We start from the raw sequence: 24,012 nt of genomic DNA on the forward strand, positions 1-24,012 counted from the left end.
GGGCAAAGCTGCGAGTCCCAAGGGGACCATCGCCTGGATGCATGTGAGCCTGCGATTCAGGGCAGAGGGGATGCAAAGCCACATATTTTATGCCTTTTTTATTTTTTTTTCTCTCTCTCTCTCTTTCTCTCTCTCTCTCTCTCTCTCTAAAGCACCAGGAAAACAAAAACCCAAGCTGTCTAATCAGAGACAAGCAGATTCCACCCACTTCCTTGGAAAACTTGCATTTGCTAGGAAATCATCTCACTGCATTTACAGCAAGCAGAGTGCCCCAGCGGTAGCTCGTGCCTTTCTGGCAGGATGATAACCAGTGCTGAACAATTATTGCGCTGGAGCGGGAGCAGCAGACATATTGGCTTTTCTCAGCCAGCAGGAAAGAATTTGCAAAACTAAGCAGGCGACTGGAGCAGCTCGGATTTGCAGCGTTGGATGCGCGGTGCCGCGGATTCACAGCTCACCAGATTTGCTGGTGGCAGCATATCAGGGACTTGCACACCGCATGCACCTGGGCTCCTATTTACATGATTTTTTTTTTATTTTTTTTATTTATTTTATTTTTTTTTGCAAGGGAAGGGCTTGTTTTTGCTGCCTGGAAAATGCGTCTGATTCCCAGTTTCCCCTGTGGATGCTCAGCCCCCCAGGTGTGCGCTCAGGCAGTGGGGAGAAGTTGTTTGCTTTTGTATTTTTTCCCTTTTAATGAGAAAAATGTGTACTTGCCACAGAATCATAGAATGGCTTAAAGACCATCCATTTCCACCCCCTGCTACTGGGCAGGAACATCTTCCACTATCTCAGGTTGCTCCAAACCCTGTCCAACCTGGTCTTGGGCACTTTCAGGGATGGAGCATTCACAGCTTCTCTGGGCAACCTGTGCCAGGGCCTCACCACCCTCACAGGAGGGTGTTCTTGAAAGGAATTCTCAAAAAATACTGTCAAAATTGTTGTCAAGGAGGTTGTCCTTAAAAACCAGTTCTGGGAAGAAAGGCAGCAGTTCCATCAGGATCCTGCCCTGTGCCAGCCTGGCTGCCCATAGCATCACCAGAGGAGCAGGGTCTGTCCAGGAGTTCCCAGGGGAACCCTCTTGGGCCACAGCCACAAATCCCCAATCAAGGCAAAAGTCCTTTGCTCAGTTGTAATTTCAGGCAGAGATGTATGGGATTGCTGGAGCAGCTCCCATCCCTCGGAGGTTTTTGGTTCTTCCACAGGTAAAACCCTCCCTGACTGCAGGTCCCACCTCTGCCTTGTCTTCTCCATGGGCTGGGCAGAGTAGAAGCAAAGAAATCCCTTCCCTTCAGGCTTGTGGGGTTGGGAACTGGATCTGTTCCCATTTCCCTCTGCCCACTCTTAGCACTCCCTGTCTCTGCTGGAGCATTTCCGAACGGGATGCTCCAGTGTGGAGAAGAGGCACGGTGGGGTTTTGGTGTGGATCTGAACTGCATTCCCACTGTGGGTGCTGTTTGGCAAGGACAGAGGGCAGAGCCTGGCCTGGGATACTCTTCCCATCCCTGCTTGGGATGTAAACTGCGCATCAGTTGCACCAGCAGCTGATGGAGGCTCCAGTATATTAGCAGCATTAATTAAGTTACAAAAATTATGCATGTTATCAGTTATGAGACGACCTTTCATAAACTCCGTTATTAAAGCAATAAAGCATGACCCGCTGGTCCTAACCAGTCTAATGGCTGGCTAAGAGCACGGTTTTTCACATAATACTTTTAGCAGGTCATTAGCTGAGCAATAAGATAACGTGGAGAGCCAAAGTGATGTGTGGGAATGGCAGTGGAGACAGAGACAGTGCTTGATGAGGGGACATGGGGCTGGGGGTCACCTGTCCTCCCATATGGCTTGTGCGGGTGTGCACGGCTCTGGTGGTGGGTGATGGTGGAGTGCTGGGTGCTCCCAGCCTGAGCAGTGCTGAAATCCCAGTGCCATGGGGCAAACCCTGCCCTAGGGCAGGTGTGGGGCTGGTGTGGGTCCCTCTGAGTCCTGGTTTCACTGCCAGAGCCCACCCTGCAGAAGGGAGATGGGGCGTTGTGATGTGGCCATCCTGACTGCAGTCCCAGAATGAGGATGGAGACCCTGACCTTCCATGAGGCCAGGGGTGGCATGGGGTGGCCTGGGCTCTCTCCACCTGAGTGCTCTTGGTGTCTGGACAGTGCTGGACTCAGCATATGGTTGCTGTTGGTCTCTCTGGGCTGAGACCCCAATTTGGGGGGCATACAGGTTGGTCCCCTCCCTGCTGTGCCTGTGGGGACATGCCAGGCATCCAGGGCCACCCAGAGGAAGCCACCGAGCCCTGGCCCCCAGGTCCTGCTCCCTCCACACACTGGTGCTGTTATTGAGCTCATCCCAGCTGAGTATGATGCCCTCCCTCCCCCTGGCTATGCCATGAGACCTAGGCATGCCAAGAGCTGCGCCACAATCCAGCACCCCCAAAGCGCCTTTCCCGGTCCCCGCCAGCCGTTTCCAAGCACTGACCCTCTCCATAAACAAAGGAGAGGGAGAGGGAGGGTGGCTGGCATGTTAATATACTCTCCCCCCCTCTTTTCCTCCCTTCATCCCTCTGGGAAAGGCCTTTGCAGATATAAGCAAACCTTGATTAAAAGCTGCCTGACAGGCAACGGCAGCAGCAAGCAGCAGGCAAGGAAGCTCTCCAAGTCCAAAGGGAGCTGCTTCTGCTGCTGCCGCTGCTGCCTCCATTCTCAGATGTCCCTGATCCTTTAATCAATCACAGCCGCGGAAGAGAAGAGCAAACAGCCGTGCCGGGGCAGAGGTATGTGCACGCATTCGTTCCAGCCGCAGCCGAGGCAGCAGGGCGGCCGCACGCCTTGGGCTGGAGGCTCGGAGCCGTCCCCGCGCCCGGAGCTGCTCTTTCATCTCCTGGAGACACGCAGGGGCTGTGTCCCTGCCGGTGCCTCCGACAGCCCCGAGGGATCCGGCACGGAGGATGGTACCCCGTGGGGTGGAGGTGGCAGGAGGAGCCTCTTGCCTTCTCCCCAGGTGCTCCAAGACGCATCCCCGGGTAGAGGATTCTTCCAGCTCCCATCCCATGGGTTGTGCCACACCGGCGCTTACGTGCCTGGCTAGCAGCGAGAGGGGAGAACGGGGTGTTTGTAGATGTTGGGGATCTGTGGGAATGGGGGTAGCCACAGCCTGGCTGTTGTGGCTAACACTGGACTGGCCAAAACCCATCCGTCCTTTGATGGCACATCATGGCTGGGCACACGGAGCAGCACCCGTGGCTCCTGCGGTGTCTCCATCAAGGGGCAGAGCCCCATCCTGGGCTGTGTGGGGTGGGCAAGGATCTGCTCCAACCCCAGAGGGACAGGCAGGGCCTCACGCCAGCTGTGGCCATGCCCGGAACCACCAGCCTGCAGAGAAACCGCCCACCCCCAGGATGATTTGTCACCAAGTGCTGTGTGTCACCGCGGGGCTCGCTCCTTAGAGAGGCTGGAGATGGGGGCGGAGGGAGGGGAGAAAAACACGTCCTTTTAATAAAACCCAGCAAAATCCTCTCGTTCCTGACGTGCTTCCCCAGCTCGCGTGCGGCAGCGGGAGCTCCTCCGGTGCGAGGCCGGCAGGGGCAGGCAGGGACCGCGATTTTCCTGCTTATTTTTGCTGTTGCTTATTTTTAGCGCTGCGTCTTAATATATTGTGACAGTGCCCTGGGACGTAGCGCGCCTCCGGTCGCAGGAGAAGGTGTCTGGGGCAGAGCTGCTCGACGCCACGAACGAGCCGCAGCCAATCGTCGGCACAAGGCCGGCTAACGAGGCACCCGCCACTAACGGGGGTCCCCGGGGGAGGCCGGGGGCAGTGGTGGGGATGAACCTCTGCATTGAATTTGTCAGGGTTCTGCAGGGAGGGACTTGCTCTCGTGGGAGTCACGGGTTGGAATATGATTTTAAATTAGGCAGTTCTGCTAATGACGGGCTGGTTGCTGGCAGAGCTGGTGCCAGGCTGGTGCCTTTGTAGAGTGGGTGCCTGTGCAGACAGGGACATGGATGGTTTGATGTTTCAGGTACCTCATGTGTACTGGGGGACTCCAGTGCTGTGCTGACTTCGATCTCCCTCCCTGGAGCTGTTTTTTGGGAAGGGTTGAGTGGTTTCCGTGCCAAGATGTGCCTCACAATTGCCTTTTTGGACCTCCAAGTGAGTTTTGATGCAAGGCAGAGGCAGCTGGCTGAGGCACAGGAGCTTACCGGGATCAGGGTGAGATCCCACCAAGCCAGAGGTTGCCAGCACTGGCTCGGCCATGGGTGTAATTCCAGTGGGGATGCTGTGTCCGTGGGGAGATCTGAGTGCTGGGTTTAGCACTGGGAGCCTGTGTGCATGGGCACTGACTGCCCCAAGCCCATTAGTAATGGATCTTTGTGGAATCACCCTCCTCATTAAGGCGAGCTACCCCGTGTGTCAAAGCCACTTTATAAGGAAATTATACTCGGCTGCAGCTGGGATGTGCGTATGTAAATACAGCAATGAACAGTCCTGATTGAGACATCATGGGGCAGCTCAGCCCAGGACCCCTGGGAATCTTCAGTCCTGGGGGAAATGGGAATTCCTGAGGGGCTGGAGGGTGTGGAATGCACCTCAGCCGCCTCCTGGGGTCTGGCAGCCCCTGTGTGCACTCAGGGCTTTGGCAAGAGCCGTGGAGCTGGTTAGGGCTGGAATGTCTTCAGGTGTTGGAGGCTCCAGTCACCACATCCTCCCAACAGCATTGCAAATATCTCCTCTCTGTGTCTGGGGGAGTAGAGGGGAAACCCCTCTCTTCCATCCCACCCCCCAGTTTTGTCAAGATGTCACTGCGTGCCCAGCACTGGTGGAGGAAGTGTGGAATCCCCCTCTGCTTCTCAAGTCATGACCTGAAGCCCTACTGAGCTGGGATTAAATCCTTCTGGACCACACATCTGAGGTGCTGGAATGCTCCACACACGCACTGTAAACGTTGGGATGCTCCAGCATTTGGAAGAAGCAGGAAGAATTTACCAGAGCTGAAGCCATCACAGGGCTTTGGTGCCCCTAACAGGACACTGAGGACACCAAAGGACACCATGAGACACCGAGGTTCTTCACACAGCACCTGTGCTCATCGCTCCTTTCCAGGGAGGAGTGGACACCAGGCCCCTGGGGATCGAGCTGGAGCATCCCCACGTGCCAGGACACTGTGGAAACAGGGTGACAGCTTGGCAGGGAAGTGAGACCCTTCTTTTTTTTGGCAGCGTGTTCCTAATCAGCAGGACCCGCGCGCCCCGCCGCAGGCACGCCGCGCGCTGCTATTTACGGAGCTACTTGAAATACACCTGCAAGAGAGGAGAGGAGAGAGGAGCGCCAGCAAGTAAATAACCCAGCAACCCGCCGGAATGAAAACAGGGAGAAGAGATGGAGGCAAAAAAAAAACCCAGAATGAAGTGTGATGTGGAATTGAGGGGCTCCGTCCCAGTCGTGCCCTGGTTTTGTGCCAGGGTGCTCACTGGTGTTGGTGGTTGGTGGGGAGACCTCATCCCATTGTTGGCCATGGGGGATCTCAGCACATCTCTGGAACAGGCAGGGGGATGGATGGATGGATGGATGGATGGATGGATGGATGGATGGATGGAACCTTTTGCCCACCTCCCCACTTGCTTTGTTTACCTCGTGCTGCTGTTCAGCTCCTGCCTCCCCCCACCCTTTTCTGAAACATTATAAATCAAACAGCTTAAAATGTAAAGCATCAAAAATTCTAAAACCTTCATCTATTATTAACTGTGACAGTAAATTCTACCTCTGAATGTTTCACATAGCAACTGTTACCAGGACTCAGCATCCAAAGCTGATGTTCCAGCAACTTTCCATCACAGTGCTGCTGCCACTCCAACAGTGCCACACCAGCCTGGTGAGACCTGCTGCCACTCCCAACACTTTCCAATGGGGTTGGGATGCCAGCACAGAAACCCTGCTCAGATTTAGTAAATACAGCCCAGGATTAGAAAGGAACTTGGTGCCTGCATGTGGGAGCTGATGGTGGGATCCCCAATATTGGTCCTATCTCTGTGTTGGTCATGCAGCCCCCCAGACTTCATTACTTTCACCGTCATGTTATATGAAGCACCATAAATAACAAAGATGGGAATGCAGTGGTTAAAATGGATAGATAGGGAAGGATTTTGGCAGGGGTTGTTCTACCTGCACTTCGTCCCAGTGCTGGAGTTGTGGAGTTGTTGTGGCAAAGTGGTGATCCTCACCCTGGCATGGGCAGGGGTTCTCACTGCTCTGAGCACTGGGTTGTGGTGAGTTTGGGGTGTGCCGGGTGCCCACAGGGACCAGGAGCCAAGTGTTCACTGCTGAGGTTTGTTCACATTTCGGTGTTTGCTTGCCTTCCCCATGTGCCATCATGGTTCTGTTCTGTGTTGTGTCCCCTGCCTAGAGGTTGAGCTGGGCTGGTTTAGGTTGGATTTGGCTGTGTGGCAGCACTGTGAGCCTGGCTGGAGGTAGGGAGAGCCGTGGCTCTGCAACCCCGTGGAATGCTGAGCCTGCTCTGGTTAAAACCCCCCCAAGTGCACAGGCACCATGACCAGGGCAAGGCACCAGCACCCCAAGCACCCAAAACCACACAAATTCCCCCAGCAGCACCCAGCAGGCCATGCCTGGTGCCCCCATACCCTGGCACAGGCATCCCTGCCTTGCCATCATCCTGGCTGTGCCACCATCCCTGTGGCTGCCCACTGGGATCTCGAGTCGTGCCATGCCGTGCTGTGCTGGCTGCGGGGCCAGGCAGCAGCGGCTGCTCTGTGTCTCCCCAGGGACAGGCAGCAATTTTCCTGCTCTGAAGAAGCTTGTGAAGGTTTGAGTGAATCTGGGAAGCAAATCTAATTGGCAACCTGGTAATTCCTCGGGGGGACATGTACTTTGGTCATATCTAAGTACATTCCAGCCAGTGTTTAAGACACGCTGAATCCAAACTTGGACAGTCAAATACCAGCAGCTCTAAGCTCCTTATCTATTTCAGGCAGATTAACTCCTTAATCATCTCTTTTGGAAGTTCCCTGCCCCAAATTCCTCTCCCCTCCTCTTCCCCCTCCCCAGTTTTTCAGCAGGAACAAAAGGAACCGATTTTGCGGGGTGCCAAAGGTGGGGACGGCGCCCGCTGTGATTGACAGAGTCAATAACCTGGAGCCGGGAAAAGGCCTTTGGAAATCTGCTTCCCACTTCACCTGCCCCAGTATTTGTCTTCAGGATTTGAAGCTGGAGAATGTATAATTCCAAAATAATTTACCACACAGCATCAAACCTCAATTTATTATTTTCAACCTTCCTTTCTTTTATATATATATATTTTTTTTTATATGATTTGTTTTTTCAACACCGTTTTATTCTTATTTTTCCTTTCCCCCAGGGGAATCTTGCTCAGCATCCCCTAGCAGGTGACCACTCTGCAGCCCCCAGCCCTGCTTGTGGCAGGGGGATGCTCATCCCCTCCCTGGCAGGCAGAGGAGGCCGTGCTGAGCCGTGGGGACACAGCCGGTGCTGGCCACTGTCACTCATGGGAGTGTCAGAGCATTACACTTCATTACCGAGCTGTCTGCTGCCGGCAGGGGATGGCTTAGGGCAGAGCTCGACAGCGGCACAGCCGGGTTTGGCTCTGCTGCATGGACCTGTCTGAGGGCAGATGCTGAAATGTGGCATCTGTGGGGTGCCCATATCCGATGGGTTTTGTTGTGATGGCAGTGGAAAGCTGCTGGTTGCTGGATCACAAGGTTGGCTGCCTCAAAAGTGAAGGCAGGAGTTGCCACAGGAAGGCAAAATGGGGACAGGGTAATGCCCCCTGTACCAGGAATCCCAGTGAGGGGGTCTCAGTGAGACAGGGACTGGGGATCTCTCTGGGATAATTGAATAGCGCTCCTCTAAAACACAGGTGTAAATGTCCCATGTGCCCGACATGGGGGGGACACTGGGACAAAGCCTCATCTCCTCCCGGACAGGAAGAGAGAGTTTGGGATGGGGAGAAGGCATGGGATGGTGCCAGGGTCTGTCCTTTGCTGTCAGCAGCCATCCCACAGCACCTGGGGCCTCCTGGTTTTGGATGTGGCAGAATTTGCTGGAAGTTTTCCTGATAGAAAAACTGGCTGTGACCAGAGAGCCTGGACCAGTGGCACATTCAGAAGAGCTGGGAATGTCCTGGGAATGCCACCTGTCATCCTTCAGGGTCTCCAGTTCCGTTGGGGATGGAGAGACCCACTGAGGAGGAGGTCCAGGATCCTCCAGGAGCTGGGACACGAGCCTGCTCCATTCCAATGCTCCTGGGCTGGCACTTCCCACTGTCAACAATGGACCCCAACAGAAGCCCAGACCACTCTACAGTGGGGAAACTGAGGCACAGCTAGAGAGAGGTCCTGGTTCCAACCCAGTGGATTTTCCAGCTGAAAGGTCAGCAGGTGCCAGGGGACCAAGAGCCATCCCTGTCACATTCCCCAGGGAGTGCAGCCTTATGCATCCAACCACATCCATGAGCAACCAGCTCACGAGATGCAGAGCAGATCCAGGACTGGGATCCTTTCCCTCTCCCATACTTGGGAGAGCTTTTATTTGCTTTTATTTTTGTTGCAAGCAGGATGAACCCCCCTGGGGAATCAGCATCCCAGAGGAGGGTGCCAAGGGCATGGCGTCTGCCTTTCCTTGCAGGGATGGAGCTTCTGTCCTGCTTCAAGGGGAAACTGAGGCAGGGGAGACAAACAGGATGTGGGAGAAGAAGGGAGGGTTAATATTAGCGGTCACAGTAATGATTGGAATGGTTAAGTATTATTGGAATTGAAGTGAGTCAGGCCGAGAGCAGGAGGGGAGGGATGAAGGAAGGGAGGAAGGAAGAAGGATCCCAACCTGTCAGGCAGAAAATGAGTAAAGAAGAAAAATGTGAGCATGTGGAGAACTGGCCTGGCTGTCACGCTGGCCTCGTGCTGCTCACTTGGGGTGAGCTGGAGGGTTGGCTCAAAGTCACCATGGTGGTGACAACAACCCCACAGCCACAGTTGTGCCCCTCGGTGCCCTGGCACTGTGGTACTGACAGCTCCAGGCAGGCCAGGATTTGGGTTTGGGATTGCTGCATCCCTCCTAACCTCGGCTGTGCTTCCAGCCTCCTGCAGGGTTGGTTTTCCTCTCCCCTCAGAGCCCCAGGGTCGATGTCCAGCCGCTGGCTGGGAGCGGGATCATGTGGAGCCTCACTCCAATGGCACATACAGCCATGAATTTTGCTCTGCAGTGGAACATAGTTCACCTCCAGAGAGGGAATTTGCCCAAGAAGGCTCAGGCTGAGCATCTGTTTTGCTGTAAGCCTCCAGCCTTTTTTTTTTTTTTAATTCTTTTTTCCTTTCTTCCCCCTTTTTTTTTTGTCTTTTTGTCTTTTTTCTTTTTATACCTTTTATCTTTTCCTTTCTTCTTTTCTCTTATTCTTTTTCTTCCTCTTTCTCTGTGTTTTTCTTACTCTTTTTTATTTTCTTTTTCTTCTTTTCCTTTCCTCCCTTTTTCTTCTTTTTCCCTTTTTTCTTCCTCTTCCCCCCCCCCTTTTTTTTTCTCTCTTCCTTTTCAAATCCTCCCTTACCAACTGACATTTTCCACCACCAAGAAAAAAAAACCCAGCGACTTGCTTTGACTCCCAGAACCTCCCATCATCCTCCCCAGCCCAACCCTCTGCAAACCTCCCATCCCTGACATTAAGGACCCAATCCCCCCGTTCTAAAATAAAGGAGGAAAAACCAAGGGGAGAGAGGCTGGAGCTGGCGGCTGAGCCGGATTTCCATGTGAGGGGATGAGGTTGGGGCGGCCACGGGCTTCCCCTGGCAAGCGACAGAGGAACCGGGGCCAGCAGAAACGTTGAGTCATGAGTGCGGTTCGCAGGCGGTGGATTTTTTCCCAAGGAAAATTCCTCACTGGGGAGGAGCAGAGCTGGGAGGGGGGGCAGCAGTGAAGGACTGTGGCCCCTAAACGAGCCGCTGATCTGGGGATGGGGATGCGCCCCATTGCGATGGGAATTCCCTGGGCAGGTTCCAACCCCCGGGGAGGGCGGTTTGGGGAAGGGGGGGTCCTGCCTTGGGAATTCCCCAGCAGCTGGATGGGAGGAGCAGCGTGATCTGGGTGGGGGCTGCAGGAGATGAGGACCCCATCCTTCCCCCTCCTCCTCCTCCTCCTCCTTCCCCACATCCGCCCACCCCCACGCAATGGGCGGCGCAGCCCCAGCTCCATTTATCATCATCTGCGGGCAAGTGAAGTGTGCAGGGAACAGCTGCTCCGGTCGGCTGAGCGCCGAAATGGGGCGGGACGCGGGGCTGGGGGGGCTGCGGGCTGCCCTGGGGTACCAAACCCCCCCAGGCGCTGCACTGGGACGGAGCACTGGCGTGCTGGGAGATGCTGGTGGTGATGGGAGGGATTGGGGAGGTGTATTAAAGGGGTTCACTGGGGAGGGGGACCATTATTGGGGTGCATTAAAGGGGTTTATTTGGGACAGCGCATTAAGGGGTGCACTGGGGAGAGGGTGCATTAAAGGGGTTCACAGAAGGGGACATTGAAGGGGGGGCTGCTCTGGCAGTGGGGTGTCTGTGGGGTGCAGGGACAAACAGCAGCAGCTCCACAACTGCGTGCAGGGTTTGCTCCCACCCCCGGCGAGCCCCAGGGGTCCCTCTGCACTGCTGGGGGGGCTCAGTCTGGGTTCCATCCCCCCAGTTCCTCTCATTCCCAGCTCCTGAGGCAGGACGCCCTTTCCTGCTCTGTCCCACACACCCCGGCTCCCCCCCGCAGCCTCCCCTTTTCTCTCCTCCCTTAATAATCAAATTCTCCGGAGCACTTTGCGGTGTGGCAGCCAGCCAGAAAGGGTTTCTTTAAACTCCACCAGCTCACAATTAAACAAATCCGGGGCTGACGCTACTCGATAGGCGCTTATTCCCCTCCCTGAGAGCTGCCGGGGGATCCGGGGGGGTCCAAGCGCTTCGTTCCCAGCTCCGGTAGCACCTCACCGGATGGGGCTGCACCCCTGGGTGTGGGAGCCGGCTTCGGAGCGGGTTTGGGGTGGGGAACGGGGTGTCCGCGGTGCCAGCGCTGCTCCGATGGAGGAGCATCCCCCTGCGAGAGCACGCTGCTATTTTTAGTCGCTGAGTCCTTGTTGATGGCACAGCAGCGAAGGCGAGGGAGCAGCCGGAGGAGCAGCAGGGCTGGATCAGGCCCCGCGGGATGAGGCAGCAGCTGGGAAGCAAGGCCGGCGTGCAGGGAACCGGGGAACGCCCTTTGCCCCCTGGGGCTGAGGCTTTGGGGGTCTCGGGTGCTTACCGAGGGTCCCTGCCACGGGAAGTCCTGGGCTGCCTTCAGAGGGCTCCGGATCCGGCCATGCCATGTCCCTGCCAGGCAAGGGGAAGGGGGAGGAAAGGGGAGAAGGCAGGGGAGGAAGGAAGGAGGGAGGAGTAGTGGGGAGGAAAATAACACGGAATCCAGCCACGCAGCACAAATCCTCCCGAGCAGCAGGCGGGCTGCAGGCCACTGTGTGTGCTGGCCTGGCAATGCCATGCATCAGCTCCCGTGCCATGCATCAACCCCTGTGCCATGCATCAACCTCTATGCCATGCATCAGCCACCGTGCCATGCACCAGCCCCTGTGCCATGCATTAGCCCCTGTGCCATGCATCAGCCCCCGTGCCATGCATCAGCCCCCGTGCCATGCATCAGCCCCCGTGCCATGCATCAGCCCCTGTGCCATGCATCAACCCCTGTGCCATGCATCAACCCCTGTGCCATGCATCAACCCCTGTGCCATGCATCAGCCCCTGTGCCATGCATCAGCCCCTGTGCCATGCATCAGCCCCCGTGCCATGCATCAACCCCTGTGCCATGCATCAACCCCTGTGCCATGCATCAGCCCCTGTGCCATGCATCAGCCCCCGTGCCATGCATCAACCCCCGTGCCATGCATCAACCCCCGTGCCATGCATCAGCCCCCATGCCATGCATCAGCTCCCGTGCCATGCATCAACCCCCATGCCATGCATCAACCCCTGTGCCATGCATCAACCCCCATGCCATGCATCAACCCCCGTGCCATGCATCAACCTCTATGCCATGCATCAGCCCCCGTGCCATGCATCAGCCCCCGTGCCATGCATCAGCCCCCGTGCCATGCATCAGCCCCCGTGCCATGCATCAGCCCCCGTGCCATGCATCAGCCCCTGTGCCATGCATCAGCCCCTGTGCCATGCATCAGCCCCCGTGCCATGCATCAACCCCTGTGCCATGCATCAGCCCCCGTGCCATGCATCAGCCCCAGCACCGTGGCAGCATGACCCTGTGCACCATCACGGCCCCAGGCTGTGCCCTGGCGCTGGGAGGTGCATCAGGTCCTTGTGTGTCCCCCATGAGTGAGATGGGGGCTGTGCTGGGGTGTCCGTGCTCCCTTGGCACCAAGGGGATGGATGCTCTGTGGTGGCTGTAGCCAGCAGTGAGCACAGCACAGGAACAGGGTGGTGCTGGTGCTGGTCACCGTGGTGGCCCCAGGTGCCTGCCCTCTCCCTTCCATGAGCCCTGGCCACAGCACGGCTTTGCCAAGGGCAGGTGTCCAGCCACTGCCATGCACCGACAGCCCTGTATTGATTCCCATCTCAGAGGCAGTGGCTGGAAGCTTCTTCAGGGTCAGGAGAGCACATCCAGCAGGGACAGTGAGTGGGCAGGGCCCCTGGGACCAGCCACAGCCACCTCCCTCTCCGGGGGAAGGCCGTAACCTCCCTGCTGTCGACAGCTTGATTTGATGCCATTAAAGCGTTTGCTCGCAAACAGCCTGCATCAGGCACAACATCTGGCACGGCCCTTCCCCGGCAACGCTGTGGCAGATCCGAGGGCAGAGCTGGCCTCTGGCTCTGCCAACAGCTCCGGGTGCTGCTGGTGATGAGCGTGTCCCCTCCCAGGGGCCCACAGGGACATGGGACCGTGGCTCTGGGCTTGTAGGATTTCAGCTGGAACGCGTTCCCTCTGTGCATCCCCACCTCTGCGTGCCGGTGACTGATCCGTCCCCTCGCACCGTGCGCTTTTGCTCATCCCGACATTGTCCCATCTGTTTGGAAAATTAACAATAATTAATTAATAACAATAATTAATTAATCACGATAATTAATAATAAAGGAGAAAGGGGAGAAAAGCTCCCCCTAAAGCTTCAGCCTAGGGTCTTCTCAAGCCAGTTTCATTTTTCAAACCCACTCCCACACAGCATGAAGGGCCCTTTGCTCCCATTAATTCTCCCACCACAGCCCAGGGCTGCCCCACAGCCTGCCTTTGATTTTCCTGCCTTTGTTCCAGCAGCACCGGCACAGGGCTGGCACAGGACACCATGCTGTGGCAGGGGCTTTTTGTGCCAGCTTTTCAGATTTTTTTGACCCATCTTTTCCCTGGAATTTAGGCTTTAGCTGCATCCAGTTGTCCACAGAGCCTGCAAGAGGGAACTGCAATATGTGACATGGAAAACATCCCAAAAGGGGATGGGGAACAGGGAGGGATGGGGTGCTGGGCTGGTGTGGGTGGCACTGAGCCTAGCTCCAGTGGTGCCCGAGGACACTGTGTGCTTGGTGCATGCCTGAGCAGCTGGTGTTTATGGAAACAGAGCTAAGTAAAGCCCTGTGTGTGTGTGTAGACCCCAAAAAGGTGCTGAGGTGTTACTGGTGGGTGCTGCAAGGAAAAGGGCTGAGCTGGGACTCATCAAACCAGCAGTGTAGTTTAAGTGGCTGTGGCAGAACTGCCAGCAAAGGGACCATGTGGTGTTTGCCATGTTGTGGCAGTGGCATGAGGGTGATGGAGGGACATGTGGGGACACACAGAAATCCATGTCCCAGCTCAAGGCTTCCTGGTTCCACAGGGAAGTGTGCCAGGAGCTGGGATGGGCTTGGACAGACGCTGCCAGCGTCAGACCCCATCCTCTCCTCTTGTTATACTCATTGCCTTGAGGGAGGCCGAGGGGACAGCACTGGGGATGTCCCTGGACAGCAACAGACCCTTGGGGCTGCCCTAACCCAGACTGACAAATCTCTGTCTCATCCAGGCTTGTGTCCACCCCAGGACCTTCAACCCACTGGTGCTGGGGACAGGCAGGATGCATCCCCCTGCCACCAAGCCCTTCATTAGCCCCCACAAGCCACTTGACTGCCTTAAGAGATCAAACCAGTGACCCAGGTGTGTCCCTGCCCCCAGAGCAAGAGGGGTGAGGAAATGGGGAGCTTTAATGACGACGGTGCCGAGGCACTCGGTAATGACGGCTGCTGGCGGGAGCAGACAGCTTCCAGATGGCATCGCGCCGGGGCAGGGGGATCGCTGGGGCCGGGGGGGCTGCGGGAGGCAGCAGCCGGCAGAGATGGGCAGAGCCAGCCAGTTGAAATGACTTTTTTTGCAGCAGAGCCTGCGGTTCTGGCCCTCCGCGCTGCTGCTTCCAGTAATTAGCCCAATAATTAAAAAGAATGGCGATAAGAGGGGTGTGCAGAGGCGCTGGCAGGATCCCGGCATCCCTGGGGAGGCGCGTGAGAAGGGCGGGAGTGATTTGCGGATGTGAGGGGTGGTGGGTGTGTGAAACACGAAGCAGAGGGACCCCGACATGGTGTGGGGGGTCACTGCACCAGGTGACCAGGCAGGGAGGGGTGGGCAGCAGGGATGGGCAGCTTCAGCAGCAGCAGGGGCAGGAGGGTGGCTGAGCCCACTGCAGGCGGGGAGGAGACAACCAGACCCCAGCACCCTCCTGCCCATGGGCACAGTGCTGCGATGCAGGGAGATGGGATAGAGGAGGATGCAGGATGCTGCAAGATGGAGATGCAGCGCCAGGCAATGCGATGCAGGGCGACACGGCACGATGACACAGAGCCAGCTGCTGCCCTCCGGGGCGGTGCAGCGCACAGGGATGGGATGCAGGGCAATGGGATGCTGTGCAGGGCAATGAGATGCAGGGCAATGCAAGCCGATGCAATGCAGGGCAGCACGATGCAGGGAGATGAAATGCAAGGTGATGTGGTGCAGGGTGATGTGAGGTTAGGCAGGAGGAGGCGATGCAGGGCAATGCAAGGCAACACAGTGGTGCAGGGAGTTGAAATGGAAAGTGATGCGATGCAGGATGAGGCAAAGCAATGTGATGCAGGGCGATGCAAATCAGGGTGATGAAATGCAAGGCAACACGAAGCAAGGGTAGGTAGTGGGAGGCGATGCAATGCAGGGCAAATTGGGGCAATGCAATTCAGGGTGAATGCAAGGCAACAAGATGCAGAGGTGGAACACCAGGTGAAGTGTTGGAGAGCAATGCAAGGCCATGCAGGCAATTCAGTGCACCATGGGGTGATGCCAGACAATGCAGGGCAATGTGAGGTGATGCAGCATCACGTGCTGTGTTCCAGGGCGGCTGTGAGATGATGCCCAGTGGGGCAGTGCCCAGCAGCTGAGGTGAGGCGAGGCAATGATGTCCCCATGGTGCAGTTGACACCGGCCTTCTCGGCCTTCTCGGTCCCCGGCCCACCGCGGTGGCGACGCTTCATTTGAATTCTCGCCTCTCTCTCTTCGCAGATAACAAGCCCGCGCCATGCAGTCCTTTCGAGAAAGGTGTGGTTTCCATGGCAACCAGCAGAGCTACCAGCCGACTTCACAAGATACATCACGCCTGGAGAATTACAGGCATCAAAGTCAGGCAGGGCCGAACTGCGAGCGGCAGAGGCTGGTGGCGAAGGAGTACTACAGTCAGCAGCAGCTGCCGTACGCGGGCTATGAGAACAGCGCCGTGGAGAAATACCACCGGGGAAACAAGCAATTAGCGGGGCAGCAGCTGCAGGGCAGGCCAGCCTTTTCCAATTACACCGTGCAGGAGAACAGCCCTTATCCGGCCCGGTATTCTGGGGACGAGAGCCTGCAGGCGTGGGGTGGCCAGCCACAGGCACTGCCCGGCGGTGTGGCCAAGTATGAGGACAACCTGATGAAGAAGACAGTGGCATTGGCGGGTGGGCGGCCATACCATGAGCCAGCGGCCACCTCGCTGCCCTTCCGGACTCATTTCCAGCAGCAGCCTCAGCAGCAGCAGGCGCAGCCACAGCAGCAGCAGCAGCAGCAGCAGCCGCCCGCACTCCCCTACCCCAAGCTGCAGCGACAGAAACTGCCCAACGATGTCTCCTCACCCATGCCCTTCTCACAGAGCCCTCATTTCGGGCAGCACTCCCAGTCCTTCCCTGCCTCCTCCACCTACTCCTCGGTGCCGGGAGGCAGCCAGCCAGCACACTCCTACAAGAGCTGCACGGCGCCCTCGGGGCAGCCGCCGCTGGAGCGGCCCCTGGGCAGCGCTGCCAGCCTGGCCCCTGGCCCCCGCGTGCCCAACCTGCACGGCTACCAGCCCAACCGCATCGGCTACGAGCAGCCCCCACAGCCGCCGCCGCAGCCCCCGCAGCCGCCACCACCGCAGCCCCCACAGCCACCGCAGCCCCCGCAGCCCCCGCAGCCCATGCAGGGGCGGCATCACGCCTCAGAGACCCTCCACTACCAAAACCTGGCCAAGTACCAACATTACAACCAGCCAGGCCAGACCTACTGCCAGGGCGATGCGCCGCCCGTCCGGACGCCCGAGCAGTACTACCAGACCTTCAGCCCCAGCGCCAGCCACTCGCCGGCTCGCTCTGTCGGCAGGTCCCCATCCTACAGCTCCACTCCCTCCCCTCTGATGCCCAACCTGGAGAACTTCCAATACAGCCAGCAGCCGCTGAATGCTGGTGCCTTCCCGGCCGGCATTGCTGACCACAGCCATTTCATGCCGCTGCTGAACCCTTCTCCCACTGATGGGACGAGCCCTGATGCTCAATCTGGGAACTGCAAAAACTTGCAGAAGGAGAAGCTGCCCGAAAACCTGCTGTCAGACCTGAGCCTGCAGAGCCTGACGGCACTCACCTCCCAGGTGGAGAACATCTCCAACACTGTCCAGCAGCTGCTGCTCTCCAAAGCAGCTGTACCCCAGAAAAAGGGCATCAAGACCCCAGCAAGGACCCCCGAGCAGCTCAAGGGGCAGCACTGCAGTCCTGAGAGCAGCACCTACTCGGCAGAGCAGGTGGGGACCCCCCTGTCTGACCCACTGAGCACCCCCCAGTCTGTCCACGCTGAGACACAGGACACTGACTATCTCAGTGGGTCAGAGGATCAGCTGGAGAGGAGTTTCCTGTACTGCAACCAGAACCGCAGCCCTGCCCGCGTGAACAGCAACTCCAAGGCAAAGCCTGAGTCAGTGTCCACCTGCTCTGTGACCTCTCCAGATGACATGTCCACCAAATCAGATGACTCCTTCCAGAGTATCCACGCCACCCTGCCGCTAGAGACCTTCACCAAGTATGTGAGCAATGAACGGGACTGCCCCCGACTGCTCCTCAGTGCCCTGTCCCAGGAGGAGCTGGCTTCTGAGATCATCGTCCTGCAGGATGCCATCAGCGAGAAGGCAGACAAAGCCTGGGCCAACTTGCCCATGCTGGGCAAGGAGACCACCAAGTCCCCCTTCCAGCTGGAGAACCACCGGCCCAGCCTGGACTCCATGGTGAAAGGTGCCTGGCCCAGCCAGGGTGACTCCAGCACGCTCACTGAGCCCCTCAAGCTGGACAAAGCTTCAGGGGCCAGCACGGGGAAGGACTTTAGCGAGGAGGTGTACGAGGGTTCCCAGGTGGAGTTTGCAGCCACTGAAAGCAAGGATGTGCTGAAGGACACTGCCCCACTGGCCTTCAACTCCAAGCCCAGCATGCCGGCAGCGACGTCAAGCGCGGGTGCCACCGGCTACAGCTGCTACTCAAACACCACCGCCAACTCGGTGGCGTCCGAAAATGCCATGGAGCATTTTGACTGGCCGGAGGAGAGCCTGGGTGAGGCCTGCCTGCGGTGGAAAGATCTTCAGGCCACCGACCTCCCCAAGGGCTTGTTCCCCAGCAAATTGGTGAGCTCCTGCAAGGAGAAAAAAAACGCCTGCGGCTTGGACCTGTGCGATGGAGAGCAGCCAGCAAAGAGTGAGCCGGTCCAGGACTTTGGCCAGCAGGTGATGGAGGAGGAGGAGGAGACACTGACCTACGATGAAGCAACAAAGGCAGACAGTGAGAGATGGCTGCAGGATACCCGGCACTGCTGCTCAGCTGGGGACTTCAGTGAGATCCCCATCATCTCCTCGCCAGATCTGAAGGAGTCAGACCTGGAGGCAGAGGAGTACTCCTCACTCTGTGAGCTGGCTGGCTCGGAGCAGAAGTCAGTGACGTACGATGCCTCACCACCCAAGCCTCCGGAGATGCCAGCTGTGCTGTCCTCCAGCGAGGTGCCTGTGTCTGCTGAGGAGACTGTCAGCACAGTGGAGAAGGAGAGCTCAGCTTCCACCCCACGCCTCTCTGGCCAGTCTGTCATCCTTCTGGGCCCTGCTGTGGGCACAGAGACCAAGGTGAAGAGCTGGTTCAAATCCTCTCTGCCCCACATCCAGCCTGAGGAGGAAAATGGCAGAGGGGAGACGTCCCACCTGGAGGCAGCTGATGCTGAATCCACCTCAGCGGTAATGGTGAAGCAGCAAATCACACCCGAAAATGTGCTGGGGAAGATGGAGCCTGTCTCACGGGGCAAGAGCCTCCGCAACAAGAGGGTCCACTGCCGGCTGCCTGAGGGGGATGGCCCCGGCAGCACCGTGCTGAGCCCATTCGATGAGCTGCCAGCAGCCAGCAGCGTGGCCGGTGCCTGCCTGGGGCCAGACGGACAGACGGAGGTACCGAGCAAGAGTGCCCAGAGCCAAACACCCCGGTTTCCAGCCGAGGGTCTGCCGGCGCGCATGTGCACCCGCTCCTTCACCGCCCTGGCCGAGCCCCGCGCCCCTGCCCCCCTGGAGGGACTGAAGGCCCCCGCGCATCAGGAGAAGCTGGGGAAGAAGCCTGGCTGTGGCGTGAAGCAGCGGGTGGCTTTCAAAACCAGGAAGCGCAACAGCCGGCCCGCTCCCAGGGTGGTCCAAAACACCAGTGATGCCACCCTCCTGGTGCCCGGCTTGGTGGCGGCAGAGGAGGTGGCAGGGCCGACACCGCTGGAGGGGGATGCAGTGGAAGCCGGGGAGAGGGACCAGAGGTCGATGATCCTGCGCTCCCGGACAAAGACACAGGAGGTTTTCTACACCAAGCGGCAGAGGGGCAAGCGGGCAGCTGATGTCCGGCTGAAGAACTGCAAAGCACCCAAAAAGCTCATATCCAACAACCATCTCCCACCTGCCTTCAAGCTGCCAGCGCCAGGCAGCCCCCACAAGGAGGGCAAGGTGGGTGCCCGGATGAAGCTGCCCAAAGCAGGGCCGGGCGTGGGGGGCAAGATGTCGGAGCGGCCGCTGCACTCACTGAAGAGGAAGTCCACCTTCATCTCCCCCATCCCCACCAAGAAGAGGAACCTGGTCCTGCGGAGCAACAGCGGTGGTGTGAAGGAGGAGAAGCCAGAGGGTCCCCCCAGCCTCTTCAAGAAGATGCCGGTGGCCAAGAAGGTGAAAGCCAAGCTGCCCCCCAAGAGCTCTGGCGAAGCCATCCCAAAGCCCCCCCTGCCAAAGGAGGCTCCTGATGTCTGCATCAAGATCACCTCCCGGGCGGCCTTCCAGGAGGCCACCAAGACCAAAGTGCTGCCTCCCCGCAAGGGCCGCGGCCTCAAGCTGGAGGCCATCGTCCAGAAGATCACCTCACCCAACCTGAAGAAGTTCACCTGCAAACCAGCGGCCACAGCAGTGGCAGCCACAGTAGCTGCCTACGGCTCCTCCCTGAGCCCGGCTGGGGCAGAGCGGGTGGTGAAGCACAGTGGGGTGGCTGTGGCAGTGGGCGATGCGCGGCTGCCCAAGCTGGCGGCGGCACAGAAGGTGCCCACAATGCCGGTGGCTGAGCCGCTCTGCCGGAACCCCAACGGCCGAGCACCAAAGGGGAAGCCGGGTGGTGGGAAGAAGCTGCCCCATGACGGCTGCCAGGGAGAGGCTTGTGGGTCAACGCCGGGGGGGACCCAGTCCAGCCCCAACATGGTGGCCAAGAACCTGGGGCTCCTGCCCAAGAAGAGGAACCGCAAGGGCAAAGCAGCAGCGCTGGGCATGGCCAAGGTGCCCCTGAGCCCTGCTCTGCCACCAGCACTGCCCCGGGAGCGCGTAGCCGGCCCGGGAGGTGCGGAGGAGGCGCCTCGGGAGAAGAAACCAAAGACTGAGGAGAAGGAGGCGGGGAGCAGTGATGGCCCTCCTGAGGGACGCTCCGCCGCCGGGCCGGCGCGGGGGCCGAAGCCGCGGGCCAACCACTCCAACTACAACGGCTACTCCAAGCGGCAGCGGAAGCGTCTGGGCCACGGCAAGGCCAAGGCGGTGCCGGCGCGGTGCAAGAGCCGCGGGAAGCGGCGGCGGCAGCAGCCCCAGCAGGCCCCGCTCCTGCACCCCGCCGAGCCCGAGATCCGGCTCAAGTACATCTCCTGCAAGCGGCTGCGGGCGGACAGCCGCGCCCCGCCCTTCGCTCCCTACGTCCGCGTGGAGCGGCGCGGAGAGTTCTCCACCACCTGCACCGTCGTCAACTCGCCCGGCGACGAGGCGCGGCTGCAGCGGGGACCGGCCGGGCCGGCGCCTCGGCCGCGGGCGGCCCTGCCCGCCTCCTCCACCATGCACATGGGGCCGGTGGTGTCGAAGGCGCTGAGCGCCGCGTGCCTGGTCTGCTGCCTCTGCCGCAACCCCGCCAACTACAAGGACCTGGGGGACCTCTGCGGGCCCTACTACCCCGAGGACTGCCTGCCCAAGAAGAAATCCCGGCTGAAGGAGAAGGCGCGGGCGGAGGGGCCGGGCGAGGACTCCACCGTGCCCGCCGCGGCCGAGCGGGCGCCCCGCGGGACTGAGGGCGGCTGCGGCGGCGGCGGGAAAGCGGCGCGGCCTGAGGCGGCCGCCGAGGCGGCCAAGCAGAGCTCGCTGCGCTCCAGCCCGCGGGGAATGTTCCGTCGGCTGCAGAGCTGCTACTGCTGTGACGAGAGGACAGAGGGCGAGGAGGCGGCCGAAAAGCCCCGGCGGCACGAATGTCACAAGGCCGAGTCCCCGCCGCAGGAGCCGGCGGGCGACACGCAGGAGCACTGGCTGCACGAGGCCTGTGCCGTATGGACCGCTGGGGTTTTCCTGGTGGCGGGGAAGCTCTATGGGCTGCAGGAGGCTGTCAAGGCGGCTGCCGACCTGGTAAGAGCTCGGCCACACGCCCGAGGCGGCATCTTCCGCTGGCCTCCTTCAGCCAACGTCATTCCCGTGTCTGCGCCTCCGGTCGGGATGGAAATGAATAGTTCTGCCCTGGGAGAGCAGGGCAGGTGCTCAGCATCATGAGTCCCTCTGAGTCCCTGCGAAATCTGTGCTGCTGCGTCTGTGATAGCGCCTGAACTCTCCCTTTTAGGCACAGAAATAATCTATGGTGTTGTGTTTTAGGAAGGCAGCTGGGCTCCCCTGGGATTGTCACATCCCCTGGCCCAGTGGTGTGTTGCACGGGGTGGCTCAGAGCAGGACAGGTGCTGCAGGGTGGGAGATGAAAATGGGCACAATGTAGCCTGATGCCACCGTGGTGGGCAGCAGGGGAAGGGGAGCTGGAGGGAGGGGATGACCCTGCTCCTCTTCCACAGTGATTGGAGCAAGGCCACATCGCGTGAGCAAAATTGGGAGGTTGCTGAGGGGGATGAGAAGTTGGGGCTGGCCCGTTCCTGAAAGTGGTCAAGGCTGGATGGGTCTTGGAGCAACGTGGTCTAGTGGAAAGTATTCCTGCCTGTGGGAGGAGACTGGAATGAGAGGAGGTTTTTTCAGGTCCCTTCCACATCATTCTGGGATTCTGTGACAGGGATTTTTAGTGCTGGAGAGGAAGGGTACAGCCTCCCATCAGAGGCTGTGCAGGGGGTTTCCAGCAAGTCCCCCAGTGCCAGATTTGGGGGCTGGCTGTGTTCCCAAGCCAGTGTGCTCATTTCATGGCTGGCTGGAGGCTGCTGCCCTCGCTGCAGAACCAGGTGCTCCCATCCCTGCGGCAGTCACCAGGCACAATCCAGGTCATGTCCCTTCACCTCCTGGCCTGTGGAGTATGGCTGTGGGCTCGTTGTCATCCAGGGGAGTGGTGTGACAGGTAGAAACCTTGTGGATGGCTGCAGACAGCCAAGTGACAGGCATGGTGTGGTTCACAGTGCACTGGCACAGGAGGAAGGATGTTGCCTGGGAGAGGCAAGGAGGGGCTGGAGAGGATCAGGGGACACTCACGTTGCCCTTGCTGGGGCTGTCGTGGTTCTCTTCTTCTGTGCTGGGCTTTGACAGGGTGTCTCTGTCTCTCCACATCTCTCCTTCCCTGCTCCGAATTCCTGGGTGTGTGTACAGAAGTGCTCGAGCTGCCAGCAAGTGGGAGCCACTGTGGGCTGCTGCCAGAAGGGGTGTCCCCACACCTACCACTACGCGTGTGCCGTCGACACAGGTGAGCCCGGCCACGGGGTTGGGGCACGGGGTCCTGGGCAGCTGAATGATGCTCCAGGGTCTCTGGATCTCTGACCCAGCTGAATGATGCTCCAGGGTCTCTGGATCTCTGACCCAGCTGAATGATGCTCCAGGGTCTCTGGATCTCTGACCCAGCTGAATGATGCTCCAGGGTCTCTGGATCTCTGACCCAGCTGAATGATGCTCCAGGGTCTCTGGATCTCTGACCCAGCTGAATGATGCTCCAGGGTCAGGGGTGCGGCTCGCTGGCTTGCCAGGATGGTGGTGCCCGCTTTGCCAGCAGCACTAGCAGGTGTCACAAGCTTCTCTGGCCTCAGCTGAGCCCTTCACACAAATGCTGTGAATGGTGGGTGGCCGTGGACCAGGGGGACACTGCATCCCCCCACTCTGGGGCAGCTGCCTCACAGTGCAGGGTGTCCCCTGACACATCCTTGTCCTCTCCTTGCAGGTTGCTTATTAACTGAGGAGAGCTTCTCTCTGAGATGTCCCAAACATAAGGTAAGCCCAGAGCCCCCCTGTGCACCCCTCAATGATCTGCAGCTCTCTGTGGCAGGAGGACCTGCCTTCAGACCCCGAATTCCTGGGGACACCCATCCTGGATGCTCAGCTCTGTATGGGCATCACATCCCTGGGGATACATCGGTGGGTGCTGCTGGGTCTGGGACACCCCAGCTGGGTCTGAGGGGTCTTATCCCCTTCTCTGAGCACAGAGGAGGTGGTGAATGGATGGCTGAGCCCCTTCTCAAAGCGCTGCGTCCCGGGTGAATGCCCGGTTATTGGCGGGGGTGGCCGAGGACAACCCAGGGCCACTCCCCGCCTCTCCGTGATCCTCGGGCTGACAGCTCCGTTCTCCCTGCAGAGGCAGCCGGTGTAGCGCCCGCGGGTACCCGCCCCACCGCCAGCGAGGGACCGGCAGAGGAGGCAGCGCCTGGAGCAGAGCGGGGCCGGGCCGGGCCGTACCGGGGACCCGCCACTGCCCGGGACCCCCGGGATCCCCCGGGATCCCCCGAGCCCGCTCCGAGCGGGCCGAGCCAGCGCCGGGCTTTCCCTCCCGCCGGGTCCCGGTAAAACCCGGTCTGGATACGCGGGGGACGGATCGGGATCCCCCACCCGCGATGGCTGCACAGGGGGGCGGGGGGTGTCCGTGTACAAGGGGGGGTCCCGGCGATGTTGTCTTACTGTGGGGCCGCCGGACCCTCCGTGGGTCCCGGCTCTCAATATCACACTGATCTGATCTGAGATGTTGCCTTCAGCAAACCTCATTGTGTCTGTATATAGTTCAACGAAGAAGAGGATAAAAAAAGACAAAAAAAAAGACCAAAAAAAAGGAGAAAAAAGAGAAAAATGGGAAAAAAAAAAAAAAAGGCAAACAACGGCCTGCTGTTTGAAACACCACTCTGCTTTTTCCGTTTTGTTCTTCCATCTCCTGTTTGTCCCCACCCGCACCCAGGGTGCTGGGGGGCTAAGGGTGCTTGGCCAGGCTGATGGGCACCCACTGGGCTGCCCCAGCCCCGCTCCCAAACCCCAAACCCTGACTCATTGCACCCACCACCCTCCCACTCCATGTGGCG

General features: G+C 58.9%; 1 protein-coding gene across 2 annotated transcripts in view; it reads left to right on the top strand.

Annotated features, from left to right (window-relative positions):
• The window catches only part of RAI1 (retinoic acid induced 1), a 72,834-nt gene extending 49,399 nt beyond the window's left edge, over nucleotides 1-23,435 (top strand). For both annotated transcript variants that reach the window (XM_086853778.1, XM_086853779.1), the window contains exons 3-6: nucleotides 15,532-21,163; nucleotides 22,328-22,421; nucleotides 22,890-22,939; nucleotides 23,301-23,435. In XM_086853778.1, coding sequence (XP_086709904.1) covers nucleotides 15,548-21,163; nucleotides 22,328-22,421; nucleotides 22,890-22,939; nucleotides 23,301-23,315 — 5,775 coding nt within the window. In that variant the 5' untranslated portion in view covers nucleotides 15,532-15,547 and the 3' untranslated portion in view covers nucleotides 23,316-23,435. The remainder of the gene's footprint in view (nucleotides 1-15,531; nucleotides 21,164-22,327; nucleotides 22,422-22,889; nucleotides 22,940-23,300) is intronic.
• Nucleotides 23,436-24,012: the final 577 nt, after the last annotated feature.

Source organism: Cyanistes caeruleus, chromosome 17 (genome assembly GCF_971803275.1).
Source record: "Cyanistes caeruleus chromosome 17, bCyaCae1.hap1.1, whole genome shotgun sequence".
NCBI classification, from domain to species: Eukaryota; Metazoa; Chordata; class Aves; order Passeriformes; family Paridae; genus Cyanistes; species Cyanistes caeruleus.